At 46.3% G+C, this 27191-nt stretch overlaps 1 protein-coding gene and 2 long non-coding RNA genes across 6 annotated transcripts; 2 read left to right on the top strand and 1 right to left on the bottom strand.

Moving 5' to 3' along the window:
• The first annotated feature begins 278 nt into the window (after positions 1-278).
• On the top strand, positions 279-9678 carry LOC306649774. The gene is made up of 3 exons (XR_013760712.1): positions 279-310; positions 8582-8782; positions 8896-9678. It is a non-coding gene; the product is annotated as an uncharacterized lncRNA (long non-coding RNA).
• Positions 3703-14773, bottom strand: ZNF174 (zinc finger protein 174). 2 transcript variants are annotated; one of them, XR_013760708.1, is made up of 4 exons: positions 13627-14773; positions 12201-12423; positions 5862-8289; positions 3703-4990 (listed from the first exon to the last, which is right to left on the bottom strand). XR_013760708.1 is itself a non-coding variant. In XM_079121032.1 (3 exons), exons 1-3 carry the CDS (start codon positions 14026-14028, stop codon positions 7688-7690), a joined length of 1227 nt encoding a protein of 408 aa, XP_078977158.1. In that variant the 5' UTR covers positions 14029-14773; the 3' UTR covers positions 3703-7687. The 2 variants fall into 2 exon arrangements, 1 of the variants encoding a protein (XP_078977158.1); XM_079121032.1 differs by having other exon boundaries at positions 3703-8289.
• A 123-nt stretch (positions 14774-14896) lies between these two features.
• LOC306649773 lies at positions 14897-25386 on the top strand. Of its 3 annotated transcripts, none has more exons than XR_013760709.1 (3): positions 14897-15037; positions 16891-17107; positions 24944-25386. It is a non-coding gene; the product is annotated as an uncharacterized lncRNA (long non-coding RNA). The 3 variants fall into 3 exon arrangements; XR_013760710.1 differs by having other exon boundaries at positions 14947-15037; positions 16827-17107; XR_013760711.1 differs by lacking the exon at positions 14897-15037 and having other exon boundaries at positions 15696-17107.
• The last annotated feature ends 1805 nt before the right edge of the window (positions 25387-27191 follow it).

Below are 27191 nucleotides of genomic sequence, written 5' to 3'. Positions count from 1 at the left end.
GCACCTCCAGAGGACCGAACCCACTTCCTCGAACGCCGGGCGGACAGTCTGGTCTCCCCGCGTGCGAGTGTGGCGGCAGATGCGCTGAGCCGTCTGCCTCCCGGCGGCGGCCGACTTCCTGTGTAAGTGGGTACTTGCAGCGCGTCGCTCCTGTGCAGTTCTTAGGAAGGTAGATGCGGTTTGGCCTTTGTGTGACTTTTTGGCTCAAGTCTGTTTTCTCTCTACACCGGGTAGAGACTTCTTCTGGCACGTCTTCTGGCCCGCCCCGGGCCGCCAGCGCCGAAGGGTGCCGGGCACGAGCGGGCATCCGGTACGTACGTACAGCTTTCCTGTCGGCCGCGCGCGCCGCACGCCGCTCACCCAGGGGGCTCCGCGCGGCCTGCCACCTCGTTGACAGCTGCGGCGGGCCGTGGGGCGCGGGGCTTCCTCGGGGGCGGGCACGGTCAGGGCACTTCCTGCGGAGGCCCAGCCCCTCGCGGCGGGCTCTTCGACTACACTGCCGGCCCCCGGAAGAACCCCCTGGTTCATCCAGCTGTAGGGGGACCGGCTGCGGCAGTTCCCGTGCGATGTACCTGGTAGCCCCGGGAAAGGGGGCGCATGAGACCACGAACCCCATCCCCTCGCCTTGCGAGCCCTAGGCCTGCTCCGCGATGCGGGCAGGAAGACAAGGGCAGGGTTCTGCTGTTCTGCAGCCAGCGATCTGAGAGTGACAGGCTCGAGGAGCAGGGAGGAGGGCCTGCGGTGGGCGCGCGGCTGCTTTCCTGTTGCAAAGGGAACGTAGTCTCACGTCCTTTCACAGCATTGCGCAAGTGAGCGTTCTCATCGCGGCTTGGGTCCGGGTCGCAGCCCGGGTGGAACATCAGGGAGAAAAAGGAGCAGGCTCAAGCCTGCTTTCTGCGGGCGCACTTCTCAGTTCTTCCGCCCACCCAGGGCGAATAGTCCTTTGGGATGTAATGGCAACCTCCATTCTCTCCTGCCTCAGGAAGTCCCTTTACTCTCGGAACGAACTTCATCAAAGAAGTCTCCCCTCAGTTCGTGTTACTCCTTCCCTGAGGCACATATCTGATTTCTCATTGACCTGACAGTCTAACCTATGATTCCTCAAAAATTTCAACCAGGGGGACTCACTTTCCTCTTATAGAACAGTCCCTTTCCCCAGGGAACCATCGTGCTGCGTGTGGCCTGCGCCTCAGAGCTGGACATAGAGGAGCATGCTTTCCATAGCGCTCTGAAGTACCCGGCCCTGGCGGGTTCCCTGCTCACGTTCAGAGCAGTTAGACTTACGGAGGCCTAACTCGTGTGGGCATTCTGGAGGCCACAGCACAGTTCCCCTCATCTTCCTATCCTGTCACCCCTGCCTGTGTCCTTTCTCCTGCACTCGTGGGGCAGTGAGGGCTCCAGGGTCAAAGGTCTGGACGCCCCGCCTTATTAGAAAATAAAACTGGGAGGGTGCCAGAATGAAATGTTTCACCTTGTAAGTGGAAGCTCTCCCACTGGGGTGCTAGGACAGCAGGTATAGAGGGATCTGTGCAACAAGTACAATGTGGACAATGCCCGTTTTCCTCCAGCAACAGACTGATTTTGAAAAGGTTTAGAGAGAGGAGTGTGGGGTAGTCAGAGGCAAATTTGATCACCTTCTTATGTTTTGCCTTGACCACTGAACTACACTGTTGTCAGTGGCTGGACCAGTCATAGGAGAGCCTTCCCTATAAGGACTGTGCCTCTGGAGGGCCCAGACACTTCTGACCCTTGGAACTATTGCCTTGGGGTGGTCAGGAACTCACTATGCAGGAGGCATATAATCAGACACTCTCCCTTTAATTTCATAAGGCAGGTAGTATTGTTCTTGTCTTGAAGTTGGAGAAACAGTCTCTGAGAGGATGAGAGCTGGGACCCAATCTAGGTCTGTCCAAAGACAAAGTGCACACACACTTGGCTTGCTGAGCAGCATCCAAACACTCTACATGAAATTTCTAAAAGATAAAATAACTGTTTTAAAGCTTCCCCACAACACTGTCTTTGGCTTGAAGATCCTAGCTTCATGTGGCTATACTCTCCAGTGTCAGCTCTAGGGCTTGACCATTTCCTCAGACAGATCCCTAAGAATTGATCAACACTGGTATTCCCTCTGTTGTCCTGTCCTCTCAGGACAAGCCTAGGTCCTGAGTACAGACGTCCCCCTGCCATACTCATACAGATATGACCATGTCCTCAACACCTCCCAGTTGGACCCAGTAAAGTCCTAATTTGTAACTATCATCTTTGGATATTCTGCTTCCATTGCCCTGACCTGAGGTACAGGCAGCCATGAAGTCCTTGCCCTGGGCACTGAGTCAACTGGCTGTGTGGCCAGCAGTGGAGGCTTTTAGTTGTGGAGTTGCCCATGGTGTTTCCTTTAAATTGAATTATCCATATAACAAAGTGCACAGTGCAGTGGTTTTTTTTATATTCACAGGTTATGCAACTGTCACCCCAGAAAGATACCCCATACCTACTAGCAGTCAACCTCAGTCTCTGGAAACCACTAATCTAGTTTTTGTCTGTACATATTTGGCTATTCTGAACATTAGACATAAATGAACTCATATGGATTCTGTCCTTGTATTTTCAAGGTTCATCCATGTTGTAGCATGTGCCATTCCTTTTTATGGTTGAATAATATTCCATTGTGCGGATGGATGGCATTTTTTCTATTCATTCTGTCTGCCATGTTATTTTTTTGGGATGTGTCCCCTGTAAATCTTTTAGGTGTTCCTGTTCCAGTTTGGAATAGTCAAGTTGCTTGTAGCATACTTGGATGCAGCCCTAAATTAGGAAAGCCTGACTAGAATTCTGATCCTGGTGCTGGGTGTGGTGGTGCATGCCATAATCCCAGCGTCTTGGGAAGCTGAAGCAGGAGGATTGCAAGTTCTAAATAAAAATACAAAAAAGGGCTGGGGATATGGCCCAGTGGTTGAGTGCCACTGGGTTCAATACCTGGTACCAACCAAAAAAAAAAAAAAAAAAAAAAAAAAAGAATTCTCCTCTGTTTTGGGACACCTCAGTCTCAGTCTCGTATTCTCCAATGACATATTTCTCAGGGACCTTGCTTCCTCAGTTACTCGTCTTTCTTATGCTACTCCTTTTATACTTTTGGGCTTCAGCAGATTCAGTAAGAATCACCACCCAAGATCCATGATTCCCAAATTCCCAGCACAGTGATTAAAAACAGACATTTCTGGGTGCAGTGGTACCTGTAGTCCCAGCTGCTCAGGAGGGTGAGATCGTTGGAGATTGGTGGAGCCCAGGAGTTTGAGGCAAACCTGGGCAACATAGTGAGACCATCCCAAAACAAATCCAAAACAAACAAAAAGCCCCACAGACACTGAAATCAGACCTCCTCCTAATTCACGGGCTGTTTACTAGTTGTGCTGTATAGTTCTTTAAACTCTGCACTTGCATGGTGTTCTCCTCCAAAATGGGAACGATATGCTAGGTGTGGTGGTGCATGTCTGTAATCCCAGCTACTTAGGAATCTGAGGCAGGAGGATGACAAGTTCAAGATCAATCTCAGCCAACTTAGTGAGATCCTGTCAATAAATAAATAAATGAGCTGGGGATGTAGCTCAGTGACAGAGTACCCTTGGCTCAATCCCCCATATGGTAAAAAATAAATAAATGAAATTATATTACAATGGAGTGGAAGAGACTATTTGCACGTCATATCTGATAAGGACTTAATTCCAGAATTTTAAAAGAATTCTTACAACCAGACAATAAAAACAAGCAACTCAATTAAAACTGGGAAGAGGTTTTAAATAGCCATGTCTTCAAAGCAGGTATACAAGTGGCCAGTAAACACATTAAAAGATTCCCAACATCATTAGTTATTAGGGAAATGAAAATCAAAATCACAAGATACCACTTCACACTCACTAGGATGGCAGTAATGAAAAAGACAATAGCAAGTACTGGGGAAACTGGGACTCTCACACTGCCAGCAGGAATGTAAGATGATGCAGCCACTTAGAAAAAGTTGATATTTCCTAGAAGAGTTAAACATGGGATTACCACACCACCCAGAAACTCCACTTCTAGGTGTACACACGGGAGAAATAAAGACATAAAAGCTGTGTATCGATGTTCTTAGCAGCATTATTTACAGCAGCCACAAAGTGGAAACCCAAATGTCTATCAGTGATGGATGGACCAACAAAGTGTGGTCCATTCATACAATGGAGTATTATTTGGCAATAAGAATAAATTCCTAATACATGATACAACATGGATGACCTTGAAGACATTATGCTCAGTCAATGAAGGAAGAAGACTTGAGATAGGGCAGGAGTAGAGGGTGAGTGCTGATGGTTAAAGGGTTTCTTTTGGGCTGTTGAAGGTGTTCTAAAGTTACACTGTGGTGATAGTTGCATGGCTCTGAACACACTGTTATCACTGAACTGTACACTTTGTGACTACATGAATTTTTTGGTATGTGCAGTATCCCAATGAAGTGGTCAAAGATAGCATTTCTGTTTCCAGAAACAAAGGGAGAAATCTCAACCTGCCATAGAGTCAGGAGTTGCTGCTGATTTACTGGGAGTGATAATGGTGTTATGGGATGGATTTACAAGTCCTCCAGATGGAAAATGCTCTTCAGAAAGGCATGTGACATGGGCACCCCACTATGCACTAGCCATACCCTCTCCTCCCATCTTCCTGAGTGACCACATATCTGGAGCAGGAGTCACCTCCACCCTGACACAAGTAGGTGCTAGTCAAGGTCTGAAGAAGATGGCAGAACCTGATGGCCTGCTCCACAGGCAAGGGCTACACGTGGGAGGAGAAAGGCCCTTTTATTACTCTAGGATGCTATAAACAGAAGCTGGTTGTATGCTAGCAGGTCAGAGTCATGCTGATGCTTCAGGGCACTATGCATGAGCAAGGGGGCCAAGGGGAGCACTCCATATGAATACTGTACCCAGGGGCCTTCTTCCAGGCCACTTGACCCTTCCTGCCACTGCTTGCCTGGAGGTGAGCCTTATACCAAAAGAAAACCAGGCCAGGACAGGTCAGTCAACATCAGACTTGACACATTCTGGAAAAGAATAGTGTTCAGAGTGTTGATTTTGACACATTTATTCAAGGTCCACCACTGAACAGGTAGCCAAAGACACTAAGGTTAGACAATTACTGATCTGGTAATCTGAAGAGAGGGAAAATGCCAAGCAGCAAAAACTCTTATTTAAGAAGAGTCCCTGTGTCTACCCTTATAAATAAGAGAACTGGAAGTTCTTTCTCTTTCAGGAAATCCTTTTTGACCAATCAGGTTGACTCAGGACAGATATCGGTGGTAGGCTGAATCATGTTCCCCAAATACATCCACATCTTAATCCCTGGAACCCGTGCATGTTACTTTATATGGCAAAAGGGACTTTGAAGATGTTATTAAGGATCTTGGTAGGCCCAATATGAAGACAGTCCTTGTAAGAGGAAGGGAGGAGAGCCAGTGTCCAAGAAGGCAACATGATGAAAGAGAGGGATGCATCCTGAAGATGGAGGAGGGACCACGACTCACAGAATGCAGGTGACTACTGAAGCTGGAAACGTTAAGAAACAGTCTGAGTCTCTAGGAGGAACCAGCGCCCACCACAGCTTGATTTCAGCTGAGTAAAACCAGTTTTGGACTTCTGACCTTCAGAACTATAGAAGCTTCTGCTGTTTTAAGCCACTAAGTTTGCACACTTTGTTACAGCACCAGTGGGTAACTAATACAGATATGACTGACCTGTCCTGGCCTGGTTTTCTTTTGGTATAAGGCTCACCTCCAGGCAAGCAGTGGCAGGAAGGGTCAAATAGTAATTAACAAACAACATGAATCTGGCCTGGAGAAAGGGGCAGGGCAAGAAGGGAATGTGAGATCTAGAGGCTTTGGCCAGTGACAGGCTGCATGGAGTGAGGTGAGGGGCAGGCTGAATGTTGAAGATATAATTCTTCCATGACTTAATATACAGTTGGGAAGGAGACCTGTGATTAGAGCCTCCAGGGCCACCAAAGCTAGGGGGAGGGTCACTGGGCTTTCTATAAGCCTCTAAATAGACTTTCACCAGGATCTCTGAATTCAGGCAGAGTGGGCCCTGAGGTCAGGGCCTCAACTATTCAACTACTGAACACAATTTTTTGGGCTGGGCATGGGCCAAGTTCAAAAGCTGAAATGATAGAAAACAAGGTTCTTGTCTTGAAGGGGTTGCTAAGAGGAATGGCAGTTTCCTAGCCCAGGATAAGTGACATGCTAGGCCAGATGGCTGCTGGGGGCATTCTCCTATGCACTGGAGGATTCCTGAGCTCCACCTGTTAGAGGCCAAGAGAACCCTTCCTCCCGAGTCAACAACCTGAAATGTCTCTAGGCATTGCCAGATGTCCCCTGGGGGGTAAGAATGCTGCCAGGTTGAACACGCCCAGCTTATGCAGTCTAGGAAAGAAGACCCATGATTACAACATAAGTTTGCCCAGGGATTTGCATAGGCAGCTCTTGTGAGATGGAAGAGCGAAGATGAAGTGAGGGGCAGCAGGAATAAAAGGCAAAGAAACTGTGTGCAGAGGTGCGGAGTGAAGACCCTCAGGTATGCTCCTGTCCCATGGCAGTTAAGAGGAATATGAGCTTCTTGGGGGCAGAAGAGCATAGGCCACAATTCTGTCTGGTAGTGACCTGATACTGACATTCAGGAACACTGTTTCTGCATGAGGCAGTGCACCAATCTGCCAAGAGTTTTCCTTAAACTGAGGAGTGGGCTGGCTTGCCTAGGGTGACCTGGAATCATATACTCATTAGTTTTTAATTTCTACTTTGTAAGAAAATGAGGAAGTGGAATTAGATGATCTCCCAGGCCTAGTTCTGGGACTTTTAACATTTTATATAAATATATTTTGTCATTTAAAAAAATGCTATGGAGGTACAATTTATATATCACAAAGTTAACTCATTTCAATGACTTTTTGTAAGGTCACTGAGTTGTGCGACCATTACTATAATCCAGTTTTAAACACTGTTCTCAATCTACTCATTTTGATATTTGTAAAGCTCATGGCCTAAGTGAGAGAGCAGAGCAGGCAGCATCCCCCTTACATCTCCAAGCAGTCTTTCTCCATCACTTCCTCCTTGCCATGGCTTTTCCCCATCTCCTTGGTTAGGGTTGTAGCAGTTGTGTGGAGTTTTTTTCTAAATCCTCTCCTTTGTTATAAACAGGCATTACAAGAACACTAGGGGATTTATTTTCCAATGTATGTTGTCTTGAAATTGTGGAGAACTGCTCAAGTGTACAGATGCAAGGTACTGTGTGGAATGACAGCAAGTGTGCAACTCTGGAATTTACCTTCAGTGTATTTGAGGATAAGAAATGCTATGGGAGGGTAGCAGCAATGGGGGTCACCTGAGGGATCCTCTTGATTCTCCCTCAGTAGTTGCTCTCCACTCTCTGCAGATATGCAGTTCTCTTTGTCCCAGTGCCCAGGACTGCTGTCTCTTCACCCCGTCAGTGTGTACAGTAGGTCCTGGACGGTCTTTGGGTGCTCCTCACTAGCCAAGCATGCACCGTTACTCCCCAAGGCCACTTGCTTTCCCTGTTAAGTCACGCAGATGGTCTGATTTATGTGCCAGGAGGGAAGGAGGTACACCAAGCCCTTCCCTGGGACTGTGAAGCCTGCAGCCTCTTCAGTCCCCGTGGTGAAGCCTGTGGTGTTGGTGAAGGTTTGAGCTTTGGCGAAAGCTTTTCCCACACTGGCTGCACTGGTACGGCTTCTCTCCAGTGTGGATCCTCTGGTGCAGTTTCAGGGTTGACTGCCGCCCAAAGCAGTTTCCACACTCTCCGCAGGTGTAGGGTCTCTCTCCTGTGTGCACTCTCTTGTGTCGCTTCAGCTCCGAATTCCACGTGAAGCTTTTCCCACAGTCATCACATTTGTAAGGTTTCTTTGCGGAGCGTGTTGGCTGGTGACCAAGGCGCTGCAAGCGACTGCTCAGGCTTCTTTTAACTCCTTTGCTCTTCTTCAGCTCTCTCAGTGGGTGGCTTTTGAGGGGGCTGCTGATGTATTCCAGTTCCCTGCAATGTCTCTGGTAGTGAGCAAATGGCTTCTGAGCAGTTGGGGGGCTTACCTGCCTCCGGGACAACCGGGGCTCACTCATGTTTGCCCCTCTTGGTTCAGGGCTCTGCAGACCATTCCCTTTGGATCTGCCAGCTGACACTACACATGGCTTTGCTCCTTTAGCTCCTTCCTGTTGTGGATTTTCCTTGTTGTCACTCCTCATTCTGGGGGCCTCTATAATTAGAAAGAATATGCTTCATTTTCTGCACTTGGAAGAAAAAAATGTCAGCAAAAGAGTTATGAAATGCACAGTGTGGATTCTCAAAGATGCCTCCGCTGTCATCTTGCATGAGACTCCTGTGGGTGCTCACTACCAAGCAGGCTCCTGGTCACTCCCCTGAAACAGCTGAGTCAGCATCTCTGAGGCTTGAACCACCTTCAAATCTCTAGAGTAATGGGCTCCTGCGGTGTTTCTGATTTATGTTAGGAACCAAATTCTCCAATCGTTCCTTCCTTCCTATCTTAGGGAATGGTTTAGGAAAAACGGAACAGGGAAAGTAAACCCACTGGAACTGAGCATCAGCTAATAAATGAAAGAAGGAGGGGAGTTGACATTTATTTATATTCTTGTGACGGGGTCTTGCTATGGATGCTGGTCAAGCTGGCCTCAAGCTCCTGAGCTGGAACAAGACTCCTGCCTCAGCCTCCCAAGTAGCTGGGACTATAGGTGAGTACCACTGTGTCTGGCTGAGAGCTGCCATCTTAGCATGACAAACAATTATCTGGATAAATACTCCTCATTTACATGCACACTGATCAACAGCCCTCTTCTCTTCAAAGGATGGTTAATCTAGTGACTGGTTTCTCTCATTACCACGTTGATAGCATGACTGGAACATGGGCTAGATGTGTATTCTGATCACAGAACCTCCCCGCCACTGACTGCTGAGATTGAGGATTAGGATGGAAGTGTGCTGGCACAGCCTTGGGAAGCTGCAGGATGTGAAGTAGGCCTACCCAGCAGGAGCTCCTCTAAGGTGGAGAATTTGTGTGTGTGCTGTCCAATAGGGTGGCCACTAGCCACATGTGACCGTGAGGCTGTTGAGTTTTTGAAATATGGCTAGTGTACTGCAAGAACTGGATTTTAAAATTGAATTTAATCTTAATTAATTTAAATTCAAGTTTAAATAAGTAGCCCAAAACTTATCATCAAGTGATCATCAAGGTTCTTAAGACAGTTCATTGGAGAAAGAACTGTTTTTTTCAATAAATGACATTGGGAGCACTGGATTTCCACAAGCAAAAGAGTGAAGTTGGACCTGCTGTGGTCTGAACATCTGTGTCTCCACCACCAAATTTATATGTCAACAACCCATAGTGCAGTGGTCCTGGGACATGGGGCATCTGGGAGGCAACTAGGTTATGAAGATGGACCTTGTGAATGGGTTTAGTGCCCTTACAAAACTGGCCTAAGGGAACTCGTTTACCCCATTTTCAGCCATGCGAAGAAACATGGCTATCTGTGATTAATGGGCCCTCTCCAGACAGTCTACGTGCTGGTGCTTTGACCTTGGATTTCCCAGTCTCTGGAACTGTGAACAATAAATTTCTGTTGTTTATAAATCACTGAGTCTAAGGAATTTTGTTATACAAGCCTGAATGGACTAACAGACCCCTCCCTTACACCATATACAAGAATTTACTTGAAATGGACCAGCAACCTAAATATAAGAGTTAAATTGTATCTCTGAAGAAAGCATATCTGTACATCTTTGCAGCCTTGGTTAGACAATGGTATTTTAGATACGACAAAAAAAGCACAAGCAAAGAAAAACAAATTATTCCATCAGAATGAAAAACATTTGTGCTTCACAGAATGCTACCAAGAAACACCAAGGACAACTCACAGAATGGGGGGAAACATTTGTAAATTACATATAAGGTCTAGTATTCAGAATACATAAAGCACTCTTAAAACTCATTAAAAAGACAACCTAAGTTAAAAATGGGCTAAGGATCCAAATAGATATTTCTTCAAACAAGAGAGACAACTGGCCAATAAAAACACAAAAAGCTGTTCAACATCATTATTCATTATTCATTAGGATACCTCTTCATGCTGAGATGGCTATACTAAAAAAGACTGACAATAACAAGTGCTGATGAGACTGTGAAGAAATTAGAACCTCGTACTCTGTTGGTGGGAATGCACAAATACTTTGGAAAGATGGTCTGGTAGTTCCTCAAAAAGGTTAAAAACAGTTACCTAGGAGCTAGCAATTCTACTCCTAGGTATATACCCAAGAAAAATGAAAATGTTCACAGCAACATTATTTATAATAGCTAAATGGAGGACCACAAAGTCCACCAACAGGTAAGTAGATAAAAATGTGGACTATTCAAACAACGCATAAATTCAGCCATAAAAAAGTAATGAAGCACTGATCCATGCTACAACATGATAAGACTTGATAGCATCATGGCAAAGAAATCAGTACAAGAGGCTATGTATTGTGTAAGTCCATTTATATGAAATGTCCATAGAATAAGCAAATCCATAGAGACAAAAAAAGATTAATTGTTGCCAGGGCCATGAGGAGGTGGCATGGGGAGTAGTTGCTATGGGCAGTGGGTTTCTGAGCTGAAAGTGTTCTGGAATTAGACAGTGGTAATATATTAGACAGTGTGAATATATTAAAACCCACTGAACTGTGTACTTTAAAAGGGTGAATTTATAATATGTGTATTATATCTCAATAGTAACACTTAAAGGGCCACAAGTGGCTAGACGGTGCAACTCAGAAGGAAGGCACTTTTGGATCTTTGACATGAGGAACATGGGATTCTACCTTTCTAGGGATCAAATGAAAGGAGACACGAGACAGCACATGCATACCCACTGCCTCTGATGAGACGGAAGGGAATGTGCGGTCTACCTTGTTCAGGACCACGAAGGCCACAGCATTTATGAGGCAGGACCTCTGCAAGGGTCACAGCCTTTTCTTCTCAACTTCCAAGAATAAGCAAAGTGTAATGGAGTGAATGTTTATGTCCCCCAAATTCATCTGCTGAAATCCTAACTTCCAAGGAGGTGGCATTAGGTGAGACCTTTGTGGGTGGTTAGGCCATGAGGGCTCTGCTCTCATGGGAATGGGATTCCTGCCCTTATGAGAGAGGCCTGAGGGAGTTTGTTTGCCTGTTCTGCCTTGGGATGTGAGGACACAGAGAAATTGGTAGTCTACAGCCCAAAATAGGGCCTTCACTAGAACCCAATCATGCTGGTAGTTTGTCTTGGACTTCCTAGCCTCCAGAACTGTGAGAAATAAATTCTTGCTGTTTCTAAGCTACCCATATTTTCTTACAGCAGCCTGAACAGGCTACAGCACAAAGTTCCTCCCTGAACACAGCAAATGTTAAGGAAACAGAGCTGTAGTCTTCTGGGAACCACCCTCTCTGATCTGCTGACTGTATCCTGGAGTCACATAAGACTGACCAGAGCATCACTGTTACAATACCACTGTGTAGAACAGGGCCAGTGATTATATTGTACCAGAGACAGATAGGAATCCAGACACAGTGTTTAAAGCACCAACAATGTCAGAAGGAGGAAGAGGAATAATATGGAGTGGGGCTTCTTTCTACTGGGAAGAACTCTTTTTTAATTTATTTTTAGTTGATGAACCTTTATTTTATTCATTTATTTATATGTGGTGCTGAGAATTGAACCCAGTGCCTCACACATGCTACACAGGTGCTCAACCACTGAGCCACAATCCCAGCCCAGAAGAACATTCTTTAGATCACTTCTAAACATGGGACTATAGAAGTTCATCAGTAGTTATATCTAGATCTGTCTTTATTCTAAGACTCTCTGAAAGAGACAGGAAAATAGATACCAGAATAATCCCACCATGCACTGAATTGTGAAATACTCATTAACACAAAATAATTAAAACATACTTATTTGTAGTATCACTTGTAATTAGGGAAGTCTCTTAGGGAATAAATATCAATACAACAATATTAAAAACCTGGCGTGCATACACAAGCGCACACACACATGTGGTCTACAAGTTTGCAGAATGATAAGATGGAAGGAAAGAACAGATGAGAGGGAGAGAGAAGGCAGAGTGGCAGAGTGTTACCTGTCCCAGTCAATGTGGGAGCTGGTTCTTGGGGGAGTGGGGATTTCCCCCAGTGATGGGGGCTCAGCCGGTCACGAGATCCTTCCTGGGAAGGCTCCTCCATAGAGCTCTCCCTAACATCTCTCCTAGGAATTTGTGGGTGAAAGTCTGGCAGTTCCTGTTCTCCAAGCTGTGATCCAGTTTTCTCCAACAGCACCTTCTGCCCCTGCATACAAACGGCCACCTAGGAAAAAGCCCCATCCATTAACACTCTCTCCAACTGACAGCAGTTTTCTTTTCTTTTCTCTTTTTGGTGCTGGGGTTTGAACCCAGGGCCTTGTGCATGCAAGGCAAGCACTCTACCAACTGAGCTATATCCCCAGCCCAAGAGCAGGTTTCTTGTTCACTGCTGTACAATAACCCTTTTACCTTGGGAACTTCTGCCAATGGACTACAGGTCAGCTTTTACATAGACCACTGAAGCCCTCACAGGAAACAAGTGAAGGGCACACACAGTGAAGCAGCTTCACAGCATCCAATCCTTCCTGAGTGGCTATCCTAAAACATGGACCTTTAACAGGGCCTGGAGTCAAAAGTCATCAGAAGAGAGCTGGCACCAATAGCAGGGTCATTCATGATACTGGCCCATCAAATTCCCATCCCACACCCCATCCACCTCTCAACTTCTGTTGGAAACAGGTCCTATAGGAACAGGAGTCAGTATGGTGAGGGCATATTAAAAATCATTTTAATATTTTTTTCTGCCAAGACTCTCCTGTCAGGGAGGTCCAGTAGTAGTAGTGGTCTAAAAGAACTGCCCCACCTGTTTCCTGACAGGTACCATTTTCAAAGCACATCTTCCTTGCTTCCTGGTAGGCCTTGGCTGGGGTCTGACTTGGGGAATGGGATGAGAAGGAAAAGCATCACTAGGCAACTGAGCTGTAACTTCCTGATTTGAAGACATTATGGCATACACACCACTGGGAAAAAATCCATTGAAATTCCCCCCAAAGTCAGCTGATCCTGCCTGTTAATAATTCTGATGGTAGGAATGAATGGGGATTAGATCTATCAGCAGGGGGATTCAAGAATCTTAAATTTTTTATGTTTTTTTTTTTCTTTTCTTCTCATACTGGTGATTGAACCCAGGGTCCCTTGCATGCATAGGCAAGCACTCTACCACTGAACTACATCCCAGCCTTCAAAAACCTTAAAGCTATTTTCTGGGGGACATGCGGTCCACAATGGAATGTCAGTAACTGGATGTCAGTAGCTGGGCTTTCTGAAACTTGTTAGAAGTTGCAGGGGGTTCCCAGATGGAGGCTGGAAGTAACTTTTAAAACCATCCAGTCCTCCTGAACTCTTTAAGAAGGGAGGGATCCAGGGACAAAACAGTACAAAGATGACCAAAAAAATCCTGGGGACCATGACAGAGGACTCTCCTTACCCACTGCTTTGGTTTCTTGGATGCTCTGTGAAAGTCTTCTACCAGGGTCACAATCTCCTTGCTGCTCATTGGGCATCGATGCCTGACTCGAGCCTGGATTTCCGGGGGCAGGATGATTAGGAACTGTTCCATCACCAGGAGCTCCAAAATCTGCTCCTTGGTGTGCAGCTCCGGTTGCAGCCACTGCCGGCAGAGCTGTCGGAGCTGGGAGAGTGCCTCTTGGGGTCCAGACACCTCTTGATAACAAAACCGTCTGAAGCTCTGTCGGGAGAGCTCAGGATCCGGGCAGTTTTTTTGCAGAGTAGGTGTTCGTTTCTCTTCTAGCTTTGTTATTATGTGTCTCTCTTGCTTGGAGGAAGCCTGAGTCTGGGAACTCAAAGTTATTTCCATTTTAGCTGCCATTTTGGGGGTTCAAGAAAACAACTTCTTTCTCCTTGTAAACTGGTCAAGCCTTCGGGATCATGACCCTGGAGAAGTCTCTCCGAATGCTAGAAAGATGACAGAAACGAAGCTCCTCCCAGATGTTAGGGAGGACGATTGCAGAGACAAGGCCTTCTCATTTGCTAGACTTTACCCCAAACTCTGAATACGACACAGGTCCTGGGAGGAAGTTTGTGTTTCCGTCAGTTTTTAAAACTGACTTGCAAAGGAAGAAAGTCATAACGTCCTAAGGGCAATGGGGAAAATATTTCCTTTATTTCGTAATAAGCACACAAGTTTTCCGATGAGATGAGCAATACGACCTAACGGGCTGGACTGGAATTCCGAGGAAAAGTTCAAGCCGTCTTACAGGTAGCTCGCTCCAACTCTCCAGCAAGCCGGCTGACGCTGACCGCGAGCATCCTGCGGGGAGCGGTAGCACAGGCCCCGGGAGGCCCCAGAGCGGGCCGGGTGGCCAGTGCGCGGGGAGTCTGCCCACGCGAGCGCGACGCGGTGAGGCGCGGCAGGCCGAGCGGCGCAGGTCCGCGGCCCAGCCGGGCTACGGCCTGGCGAAGCCGCTGTAATCGCGCACGCAGCTCGGCGGCGCGGCGAGATGCGAGCTCGGCCCGGCGCCTGCGACACCAGCGCCCGAGTCCACCTGCAGCCGACTCACCTCTCTGGGGACCCGGGACCCGGAACCCAGGAGCACGGGCCGGGGGCGGGGCCGAGGCACGGGCCGTGGAGACGCCCACCGACTGCGAGAGCCACCCCGCGGGCGGGCCCGCCTCCGCCTCGAGTGATTGGTTCCTCGGGGCGAACCCCCTCGCCTATTGGCTGAGCGGTTTGTCATACTATCGCACTGCACCCCGGGAATCGTAGTCCCGCGCTCGGCCCCGGAGCGTGCGCAATGGGCGGACTGTCGCTGGGCAGGCGCCGCAGACTTCCGGCCCGGCGGCCAGGGAGTTCGCGGAGGCCCCAGTGCAGAGGCTGGGTGAGTTCTCCACTTCCTGGTGGCGGGGAAGGCTAGCAGCTCTGGGGCCCCTAGTCGCTCGGAACCTTGCCCCAGGCGCTTGGGGCGGCTTTCGGACCTCCCCTCTGCTCGCCTCGCGGGTTCTGGACCATAGTACCTGAGCCTAGCACTGACCCAGCTTGCTGAGTGGGGAATGAACTAGCCCGCTCCCCATCTCAGTTTGCATTTCTCCGAGTGTCTGCGCCATCTCCAAAGTGGAACATTCTTTTTTTTGGGGGGGTACTGGGGATCGGACCCAGAGGCACTTAACCACTGAGCAACATCCCTAGCCCTTTTTATTCTTTATTTTATTTACTTATTTATTTTTTTTTAGAAGAAGCACATACTCTGCCTGACAGGCCTCTGCTTGTGCTCTTTTTTTTTTTTTTTTTTAGTTGTTGATGGACATTTATTTTATTCATTTATTTATATGTGGTGCTGAGAATAGAAGCCAGTGCCTCACACGTGCTAGGCAAGCGCTCTACCACTGAGCCACAACCCCAGCCCCCCCAAAGTGGAACATTCTTGAGAGACCTGCATGAAAACGTTTAGCGATGAATGGGTTGTAAGGGCTCAAGAGGAGAAACCAGAATAGCATTTCACTACATTGTCCAGCTAGTCAAGGTGCAGGATGTGAGAAAATCTGTCATGGTTTTGATGGGAGCTATGCTGTGTAATAGTAGGTAGGATACTTAATCGCTCAGTTTCTGGTGTTTTGCTAGAAAGGAGTGCTAATCGTAACACCCTTGAGTTCTCTCTCTCCAACCTCCCTCCACAGTAAAATGTAAGAATTTTACCATCTTACTATTTTTTAAGTGTACTGTTCAGTACCAATCAGTATATTCACATTGTGCAACGTTAATCCATTTTAATACTACCTGATGAGGAAATATGATATAAAATCCAAAAAGAATACCGTCTTTCCCATTAAAGCATTTGTCTTTAATCTGTTTTAAGTAACTGAAACCCAACTCAAAATTACTAAAACGTACTTTACCTAAACTGGCCCTGGCAATCCAAGTATGTTGTCCATTCTCTGGTGTATTGGTGTCCTCCTGTCATCAGGCTTATCGCTGTGGTGGAGGAGTGGAAGAGTGAGCAGGACATAGTTGCAGAGAGGGGCAGTCTTACATCCACCCATTTTAGCCTTTCTCTGGAAATTGAGAACTTTCCCCACCCTCCTATATGTAAAATCTCAGAGAAGAATCAGGCTCAGCTCTTTCCTGTGCCCACTCCTGGGGTGGGGTGAAGGGCCCACCAGAGCTATGAAGCACAGAGGGGCTTTTTCACAAGGAAAGAAGACACCCTATCAGATGGCCATAAGGGAATGCTGGAAGCTGAAAACATACAATCAGAACCACCATTCAGCCACTGTGTACATACATGGCCAGGGTGTGTGTGTGTGTGTAATAATGGTGAAGAGGTTAATCAGTGTGCACACACACTAGTTCTCTCAAGATCAGATGGCAATGGGGAAGGTGAGTCCAGTCTTACTTGGGGTCAGGAGGAATAGGAAAAAAAGACCCAGTTATGTAGGGGAAGAAGGGAAAGAACAGGTGAATTGATTGTGAGAAATAGTTTGGATAATTCATTAGGGAGAAAACAATTTTTTTTGGTATTTCTAGTGTTTTGGATCCTCAGTGTACATTTGTGGAGGGAGAAAAGGGCTGGAAAGTGAATCAAGAAGCAGAGTGAAGGAAAATGAACTAGGTTTATGTTGTCTTTTGTCATTCTCCTCAGCCTCCCTTCAACAGAGAGACTTTTCTTTCAGCTATGAGTCTCTGTGCACCTGTGACACTCATGTCCCACTGATTCCAGAAAAATACTTCTTCCAGGAGAACATGCTTACCAGTGATATGGGGAAAGACGGAATCTGATCCCCAGGTAGAAATGTCAATCAGTTTGTTTAAAGGATGGCTGCAGCAAAGACTCTTTGGGCACACTCATCCTCAAACAAGGACTCCACACAGGTACAGAAATCAGCCATTCAGAGGCACAGCCCTGACCCCCAGTCCTCCCACTTGGGCCTTCAGGCAGTTCTGCTAATAGGAGGTAGGTGATCCCTTGAAGCTTTTAGCAAACTCTGGGAACTCTGTTGTCTGTGGCTGAGGTCTAAGGCACATTCCAAGGTGGTTCCTGACCATCTGGCCAGACGCAGACATTGATGAGGAAGCTGTGGCTCTGATTGAGGATGCACAATGTACTCTCAAACAACAGATGAGAAAAGGAAGTTGGAACCTTGGGGTTTTGGTTATGAAGAAGCAGGGCAAAGGGCACCTGGAGAGATGATGATAGCCCTGTGCTGCCCACAGAACATCTTGGCCATCTTGGGTTGGTCCTATGCCCTTATTGTCTGGGGAGAATTTCTCATCTGTAGATTTAACTAGTGCTATGATATGCTAGATGTTGGGGATTTTACAGTGACTAAGACAGGCTTGTGCCCATGGGGGAACAGATAAGAAACAAATGAATAAAGACAGTTTCAGTTAAGTGCTAGGAGGGAAATGAACAGGCGATCTGGTAATGAGAAAGGTGTGGGGGGGTCAAGGCCTCTCCTGGGACGTCTGAGTTAGGGTGTGAGGAGGAGAAGAAGCCAGTTGTGCCAAGAGCTGAGAAGAGAGTATTTCAGGCAGAGAGCCCAAGCTGCATGAGCATGTATTTGAGAAAGAGGTTGGAGGGCTTGTGGTCAGAGCTCAGGGATCAACAAGGAAGGAAGAGGACATGAGAGAAGGTGAGAGAACGGCGGGGCCAAAGCTCACTGGGCCTTTTTGGCTGTGAAGGGAGTTGGGATTTTATCTTGTAGGCAGCGGAAAGGCACTGAGGAACGTTACCAGGGAAGGACGTGATCTTAAATTTTAAGAGATGGGTTAGAGAATGCAGAATGATCAGTTATGAGTTGTCAACAGCACTGCAGCTGCATGACAATATCCTGACCAGATGGAGGCTGGAGGCTGGTGGAGGTGGAGGGAAGTGGACCAGTGTGAGGATCTTTGGAAGATAGAACCGACATTGGATTTGGGGGTGTGAAAATAGCCTAAAGCGGGTTCAGAGTCTTCTTAAAGGAAAAGCCAAAGTTCCCATTCCCAACAAATGTTTACCATTTTTATTAGGGCTGGTGTTGTCAGGCTGTCTGCTGGATGCTTTTCCATAAGTGATCTTGCTTCATCACTTCCAAGACCATATTCTAGTAATGTTTATTTTCACAGTACAGGGGGTTAAACCCAGGTCCTTGTGCTGTACCACACACAGCTCTTTTTATCTTGACATAGTGTCTCACTAAGTTGCCAAGGCCAGTCTTGAACTTGCAATCCTCTTGCCTCAGGTCCCAAGTAGCTGGGATTATAGTTGGGCCAGCTTAATTTTTATCTTATTCCTGTAGCAATATGGTGGCTCCTAGACTGCTTCTCCCGCTTCCTTAGGTTTCACACTGTTGTTTCATGCCACTCTTAGAGGTTGTAAGTCCAGCTTTGGCAGGAATTTGTGGTAACAGATAATGGGGTCTATTATTTTTTTCTCTCTTCCTACAGTTTTTTAAATTGGGGTATTGTAGTTGTACATAATGATGGGATTTGTTACATATTTGTACATGCACACAATATAACAGTTTGACCAGTATCACTCCCCAGCACTTGCCCCTTCCCTCCTCCTGCCATCTTTTTCTTCTGCTCTTCTCCCTTTGATTTGCATGAAATCCCTGTCCTCACATCTTTCTCTTTTCTAACTTCCACATATGACAGAAAATATACAACCCTCAACCCTCTGAGTTTGGCTTATTTCACTTAACATAATGGTCTCTAGTTCCTTCCATTTTTCTTCAAATGATATTTCTTATTATTTATGGCTGAATAAAATTCCATTGTGTATATATACCACATTTTATTTATCCATTTATCCATCAGTGGGCACCTAGGTGGGTTTCAGAGTTTGGCTATAGTGAATTGTGCTGCTATAAACATGGGTATGCATGTTTAATTCTTCAGGGTAAATACTAAGGGGTGGTGTAGCTGGGTCATATAGTGGTTCCATGCCTAGTCTTTTGAGGAACCTCCATATTGATTTCCACATTGGTTATACTAATTTACACTCCCACCAACAGTGTAGAAGTATTATTTTTCTCCACCTCCTCTCCAGCATTTATTATTATTTGTATTCTTTTTTTGTGTGTGTACAGTGCTGGGGATTGAACCCAGGGCCTTGGTGATTGACAAGCAAGCACTCTACCAATTGAGCTATATCCCCAGCCCCTATTATTTGTGTTCTTGATGACTGCCATTCTGACAGGTGTGAGATGAAACCTTAGTGTATTTGCATTTTCCTAATTGCTAATGATGTTGAACATTTTTTTCATCAATTCATTGAACATTTATATTTCTTCTTTTGAGACGTGTCTGTTTAATTCACTTGCCAAGTTATTAATTGGGTTGATTTTTTGGTGTTTGATTTCTTTATATATTCTGGATATTAATCCTATGTCAGAAGAGTAGTTAGCAAAGATTTTCTCCCTTCTCTAGTTTCTCTTCACACTCAAAATATTTTCCTTTGATGTGCAGAAGCTTTTTAATTTGATGCCATCCCATTTATTAATGCTGAGCATTATTTCCTGAGGTTTAGCAGTTCTATTGAGAAAGTTCTTGCCTGTGCCTATATGCTGGAGTGTTTATCCTACATTTTCTTGTAGGAGTTTCCTATTTTCTGGTCTAATTCCTATGTCTTTCATCCATTTTGAGTTGATTTTTGTACAAGGTGAGAGATAAGGGTCTAGTTTGGTTCTTTTACATTTGGATAACCAGTTTTCCCAGTACCATTTGTCACCAAAGGCTCTTTTCTCCAATGTATGTTTTTGGCACCTTTGTCAAGGATCACATGACTGTATCTGTGTGGGTTTGTCTCTGTGACTTCTATACTGTTGGTCTATTTGTCTGTTTTGAGGTCAGTACCATGCAGTTTTTGTTACTAAATCTCTGTAGTATAATTTGAAGTCAGACATTGTGATGCTTCCAGCATTGTTTTGGCTTAGAATTGCTTTGGCTATTCTGGGTCTTTTTATTCTTCCAAATGAATTTTAGGACTGTTTTTTTCTAGCTCTGTGAAGTATTTTTAGGTCTCAGATTCTGAGACTTGAAAGGGCTCATGGAGGAGATGATACCTTTCAGAGCAGCCCGAGAATCACTGAGGTCCCCACAGAAGCTGCAGACTCTGGGATGGGGGCCTAGGAATTGCACTCTGGACAGATTCCCGGGCAGCCTACCAAGAGAACCTTAGCTCTGTGCAGAAGCTGCCCCTAACAGTGGCTCTTTCTCCTCTAGCTTTCGGGAATCTACCTGACACAGGAGACAGGTGTTGGGATCTGGATAGCTGGGTGCCAGGTGAGCTGCGGTTGACACCTTATATCTCTTTTGAAATTCCCATTTCACCTTAGTATTTACTCTCACCTAAATCCCTTCTCATTCAGAGACACTGGAAAGATTTCATGCTATCCACTAAGCTGCTCAGGTTGCTTTTCACTCTGCCTACTCTGACTTCATGACTCTTCATGAATCCAGCGCCCCTCCAGGATAGCTGACTTTCACTATTTATTCTCATTTTGTAATTTACATAAATAGATGGGCCAGATAAGGAGGTACTCTCCTGTATTAAAGAAGGAATAGGGGTGTATGTCCTATAACCAGGCTTTTCTCCCCTGAATCTTGGCTTCCCTTCAAGTCTCTCCTGTTCACCCTTCCTCTTATTGGCACCTTCAGGGTGTCCCAAACTGTGGAGACAGGCAAGCCACAACTCTTACAGTGAGTCCCTTCTCCTGGGGAAGTGAGTAGGACTCAGGATAAGTAAACAGAAAGGGCAGCTTTAGTGGAAATTCTGAAGATCTTCTCAGGTGGAAGAGGATGCCTTTTATACTACAGTGAATGTTCTTATGCTTTAGAGGAACAAGCCACAGTGAGGTGTCTTCCCAGAAGTCAGAGTAGGCAGTTGTAGTGTAGTTTGAGGAATTAATATACAGCGTCTGAGGAAACTGAACCCCCGCTTTGCAAGGATAGCCCTCCCCAACCTGGTCATGGTGCTTTGTCTCTGGCGGCAGGAGTGCACTGGGGCCATGAGAAGACCTGCACACTCCTGGCCATCCTCATAGCTCTCAGTTTTCTGAAAACCCTGTCTCAGTCAGTGGAACAGCCACATCTGCTAGGCCATGACAGAGCAACTCCAGGAGCAGGGTTTTCTGTACTCTCCAGAGCAGTTTTGCAAGTTCAAAAGCCTACAATTGAGCTGGGCATGGTGGTGCATGCCTGTAATCCCAGCAGCTCAAGAGGCTGAGACAGGAGGATTGCAAGTTCAAAGCCAGTCTCAGCAACTTAGTGAGGCCCTGAGAAGCTTAGTGAGATGCTGTCTCTAGATTAAAAAAAAAAAAAAAAAAAAAAAAAAAAAAAAAAGCCTACAGTTATCACAAAGCAAGGCCCTATTCCTGATTCTTGTACCTTTTCTGAGAAAAGGGGTGCTCTTTCAAGCTCCTGGGCCTTCTACAGCAAGAGATGCTGTTCCTGGCTAAGAAGGAAATGCTGCTCAGGCAGAAAGGAGCCTGCAGAACAGAAGCCCACAGAAGTTGTGGAATGTGCGTTGTGATCTGTGCAGAAGGGCTGCAGGAATCTTGGCCAAGAAGTCAGGAGACTAGGCTGCAGTTCTGTCCCCACACAGACCTGGTGGGACTTTTGGCTCTGACAGTGAAAAGATGGGCATGTCTACTTGGAGGCTGTTGGCCTAGCAGGCTAGAGGGAGTGAGCACTGCTCTGGGCTTTGTTGTCATCTCCACATGTGAGCCTGTCAGGCCAGGAGTCTTGGCTTTCATCTCTCTTGCTCTCTAGGACCCTGATCTTTGCATTTGCTGTCTCTTTTCCTGAGTCCATGGCATCTTTTCCCTTGGAATCACACTGATTGGCTGATTGCTGGTGAAGCCTGCAGGCCCGATGCCATTGTCTCCAGCACAGTTGCTCCTGTCACAACTGCTTGCTTTGTCCCCCTGAGAGCTGGCCAAGCCCAGGGTGGCCTCGTGTTGTTCTGCTGTCAGAAGTCAGGCCATTTGAGACTATGAAAGTACCTATGCACAGACTGACAGAGGACACAGAGCTCACTCTTAGCCTTAGTTTTGTCATTGTGTCAGGACATCCAAAATGACAGGTTAGAAGAAAGGTTGGTGGGGTTTAGGGTCTAATTTTCCTGTGACCACAGAATTTGGAGCTCAAAAATATTACAATTGGAAAATAAAACTTAGTCTTCTGATTAGCATAAGACTTAACCTCATAGAAAACTCCATTTGGGTGATTCTTCCTTCTTGCCCTTGTTCCTTGTTTTCCTTTTTCACAGTCCAATGCATTTGTTTCCCCACCCGGGTTTTGAAATCAGGAAAGGAATTTAAAAAGACAAGTGGAGGTGGGATGGTTCTGAAGAAGTCAAAGTGAGCGATCCTTCACAGAGGAGCGATCCTTTACAGAGGAGCGATCCTTCACAGAGGAGCGATCCTTTACAGAGGACACCTAGTGAGCGAAGATTCCAGCACTCCGAGCTGAAAAAGGCTGGGACAGTGAGCCCAGTGCCCAGACGGCAGACTACGGGGCAAGTGAAGAGAGGCCTCAGCCAAGAGAAGAGTGGCCAGAGACTTGGTACTGGGACATGGCCTGTTCACACCCATGTGGGAAAAACAACTCAGAGTGCACCCTTTTCCCACAAGCCAAGCCCCCACTGGGAAAGGCTTCTGAGCGTCCTGAATGTGGGAAGTATTTTAGCAGAGGCTCTTACCTTGTTTGGCATCAGAATTCACATGGGTGAGAAGCCTCACGAGGGTGGTGAGTGCTGGAAGGGCCTCACTAAGTGCTCTGGCCTCAGTGCCCACCAGCAACTCACTCGAGAGGCCCCTTCAGTGTAGGCAAACCTTCAACCAGAGCTCCAGCCTCACTGCCCCACTGAGGATATACACTTGGGAGAGGCCTTATCAGTGCACTGTCTGAAGGAAGAACTTCAGTAGCTCCCAGGGCAGTGCGCATGACGTGGCCATGCTGCATGGAGCCCAACGGCCACATGCACTGTGGGTAAAGCTGCTCCCACCTGAGGGAGAGTCTCCAGTGTGCTGTCAGTGTGAGAAGTTCCACTGAGAGCAGTGCCCTCATCTGCCATCAGGCAGTGTACACAGAAGAGATGCTACGTTATAGGAAAGAAGATGTCTACCTCACAGACTGATTCCTCAGGCCAGCATGCATTCCCCAGAGCTGTCTTCTGTTTGCAAAGATGTCTACCTATTCCTGACTTAGCAGTGGACCTGCTGATAACTACACCTTCGGCACCACCTCCAGGAACAAGAATCAGGATAAGGATGTTAACCTATCCTCCTGCAGATCCCTGGCTCCGAATGAGGCTTCTTTGACGAGGAGGAGGCTGTATTTTCTGTAAGGCCTTCCAGGAAACCAGAGCCTCCCTGTGGTCTGGCAGTGTTCTGGGCAGCCAGTGTTCTTGAGAGCTGTTCCTGGGCCGAGTCATTATGGCAAAAATGGCCCTCACAGGGGTAATAAAGGGCTTTCCTCATAAGGGAGAAAGCCAGAAGTTAAAAGCCTGGATCTCTTTTATTCTTTTATTTATTTATTTATTTTTATTGTAAACAAATGGGATACATGTTTCTCTTTGTACATGAAGTAACAGCATACCATTTACGTAATCATACATTTACATAGGGTAATGATATTTGATTGTTATTTTTTCCTCCCCCCACCCCTCCCAATCCTCTTTTCCCTCTATACAGTCCCTCCTTCCTCCATTCTTGTCCCCCTCCCCCCACATTATGTGTCATCATCTGCTTATCAGTGAGATCATTCATCCATTGAATTTTTGAGATTGGCTTATCTCACTCAGCATGATATTCTCCAATTTCATCCATTTGCCTGCAAATGCCATAATTTTATTATTCTTTATAGCTGAGTAATATTCCATTGTGTGTGTGTGTGTGTGTGTGTATGTATATATATATATCACAGTTTCTTTATCCATTCATCAATTGAAGGACATCTAGGTTGGTTCCACAGTCTGGCTATTGTGAACTGAGCAGCTATGAACATTGATGTGGCTGTATCTCTGTAGTATGCTGATTTTAAGTCCTTTGGGTATAGTTCGAGGAGTGGGATAGCTGGGTCAAATGGTAGGTCCATTCCAAATTTTCTAAGGGATCTCCACACTGCTTTCCAGAGTAAACCTGGATCTCTTTTAAACAGTAATTGACCTCTAGGCACTCAGGGTTATGTACTGCTGCTACCGTCAGGGAAGAAGATCGCTGCTCTTTGTAATTTAGTACCACCAAAAACGGAACAAGGACAAGGAAGGCAGCCTAAACAACTGGGTGAGAACAAGGGCAAGGAAGGCAATCTAAACAACTGGGTGATACTGATTAGTTATGGGGTGAGGCACAAAGGATATTGAGGATTACCTTAGGATTTCTGGTTTAAAGAGGGTGCCAAGTGGAAGGAGATGCCATTTACCAAGATGGAAATGATGTTGATGGAGCAGGTATTGGGGAGAAAATTCAAGGACACTTGCAGTTAGAAATACGTACAGGAAACTCAAATGGTGAGGTAAAGTAGGCCACAGAATTTAAACTATGGCTCAGACAAGAGGTCTGGGCTAGAGATTTAAACTGGGAAACTATCTTCATAAGAGTAGTTAAAGCTGTGAGAGTGAGGAAACGTAACGTGGCTCCATGTGTGGGTCTGTGAACCACTTAAATGAGTATGACCTCAGGTACTGGTTATAGAAAACCTAGGCTGTTCCATACACACACACAATTTCTGCGGGAAAATCACAATAATTTGCATTTGGAATAAACTCCTGAAATGATCTCTATGCCTATTTAATTTTTAGGATTCTTGGCTGAATGAGAAAAGAAGAACCTGAGATGAAAATGTGAGAAACAACAAGAGGCATGGAAGAAGAGCAATATCTGTAAAAGAGAGGAAGAGGCAGGCGGAAGGACACTGGCATGTCAGGAGAATGGAGAATTTCAAGGGGGAGGGCATGTCCAAATGGGTTGAAGGGTTTGAGAAGTCAAATGATTTGGGGAAGAAGGGTTTATTGGAGTTATCAACTCAGAGATCACTGGAGCATGCAACAGGAGTAATGATGCAACAGTGGTAGCAGAAGCCAAATTACAGAAAAGAAAAGGCAGAGAGGGGAATATGTGGAGAGATGAGACTGTAGCTGCAAGGAAATGTGAGCTCAAGAGTGGTTTTTAAAAACCTAAGAAATATCCACTGTGTGTCTGAATAATGTTTCAGGAAAGCAATACACATACAAACTCGGACTTTCCACTGGTTGTGTTACTGATGGCATGCCTGAAGCCCCACCTCTGATAGCCCCAGGGGAGTGAGGCAGCAGAATGTGTCTTCTGTCTGGACCTCTGGTGGCTGCTGCAGACAGCTGCTACCAGCTAAGTTAACAGAAGTTAACTTGAAGAATCACATTCAAAACCTGACACACAAAGGCCATCTGAAAACTACCATGAAACGAGCTTTCCTGAGGAGAGGGGCATAGAAAACCACAAAATTCAGACCAGGAACAGAGCTGCTTTAGCTTGAGAGCTGTGCCCCCCACCTTACCTGCTCCTGATTTTGGTCTGAGAGAACTATGAGGTCATCCCTGGATTCTCTCTGCTTCTCTTTCTAGCCTGAGACCTTGTGTCTGACCATTCCTCAAAGAAGTTGGGGTCCCCTTTAAAGCCCCATGGTCTGCATGATCCTAAGTATGATTCCTAGATTTTCTCTGGAAACAGTCCCTGGGAATGGGACTTTACTAGCTTCATCTGGAGCACAGCAACACCCCCCATCACTTCAGGGTTGCTCCTCTTGGGGCACACATACTATTGCCTGGACACAAAACCCTATCACGGACAACCTGCTTCACCCCTACAGGTCACCATGTGGGCTCAAGACAGAAGTATGGGAATCGAGATCCCTGGAAAGCCAGAGCTAAAACACTGAATGAGGAGTGCAGCTGGGAAAACCAGGACCGGGAGGGAAGTCAGTGTCGTAGTGCCACAACTGCCAGTGGCAGAGAGCACGGTAAAGTCCTCTTTGCTCAGGGCAGTGTAGGGGGTCTGTGCAGCCCCACTGAGCTCTGAAGCTCTGTCACACCTGCAGCATACTCCCAGCCCTGCTGGTCCCACTCTGGCCCTCTCTTGATCATAAATCTATCTGTATTAATCTGTTTAGAGAAGAGTCCCTCACACATTGAGGACTTAACTAAAATTCCTCTACCTTGCTGTGCATTGTAATATATCACAAAGCAGACATTTCAAGAACCAGAAGATGTTCATTCAGAGCTGGCTCAGGTGAATATAACCTGCAGAGGAAAAAGGTGTGTTTTACAGGGGCCATATATCTCTCTTCATTATTGGGAAGGAGAGACCTATTGAAAGTTTAGTGATTAGTGAGAGAGCATCCAATCTCACTTTTGACCCACTCTCCTTCCTGGAAAGGGAAAACAGCGTTCTCTTAGGAAGGCTTCCATGGACACAAGCTGGGAAAATAAAGAAGCGATGAAGAAGGAATAGCAGCAAAATCTAGTTTCTCCACCTGTTCCAGCTGTCTGTCCCATACCCAGGCTCATTACAACCTGATCTCCATTTTCTCTGTACCATACTCCCCTACCCTCCCACTGCCTTGATGCAGTGACACATGCAAGTAATCCCAGCCTCTTGGGAGGCTGAGGCAGAAAGATCACAAGTTTGAGGGCAGCTCTGGCAACTTAATGAGACCCTGTCTCAAAAAATAAAAAGGACTGGAGATGGACTGGGGGTGTAGCTCAGCAGAAGAGTGCTTGCCTAGCATATGTAAGGCCCTGGGTGTTCGATTCCTAGCACCATCAAAAAAAAAAAAAAAAAAAAAGACTGTAGATGTAACTTAGTGATAAAACACCCCTGAGTTCAATCCCCCAAAACAAACACAAAAGCACCATTGCCTTGGCCTCCCAGGTTCTCACTCCAGATCCTGCACCAAGGTCATTGCCTTTCATTGCTTTCTGGGTGATGCTTCATCACTCAGACCCAGCTTGAATCTCCCTGTGTAGAATGGTCAGGAATTGCTTTGGCTCCAGGGTTATCTCCTTGAGTGCA

The sequence above is a fragment of the Sciurus vulgaris genome, assembly GCF_902686455.1.
Source record: "Sciurus vulgaris genome assembly, chromosome: 18".
Taxonomy (NCBI): domain Eukaryota; kingdom Metazoa; phylum Chordata; class Mammalia; order Rodentia; family Sciuridae; genus Sciurus; species Sciurus vulgaris.
The sequence above is the reverse complement of the archived record's forward strand: the minus strand, read 5'-3'. Positions and strand labels throughout refer to the sequence as shown.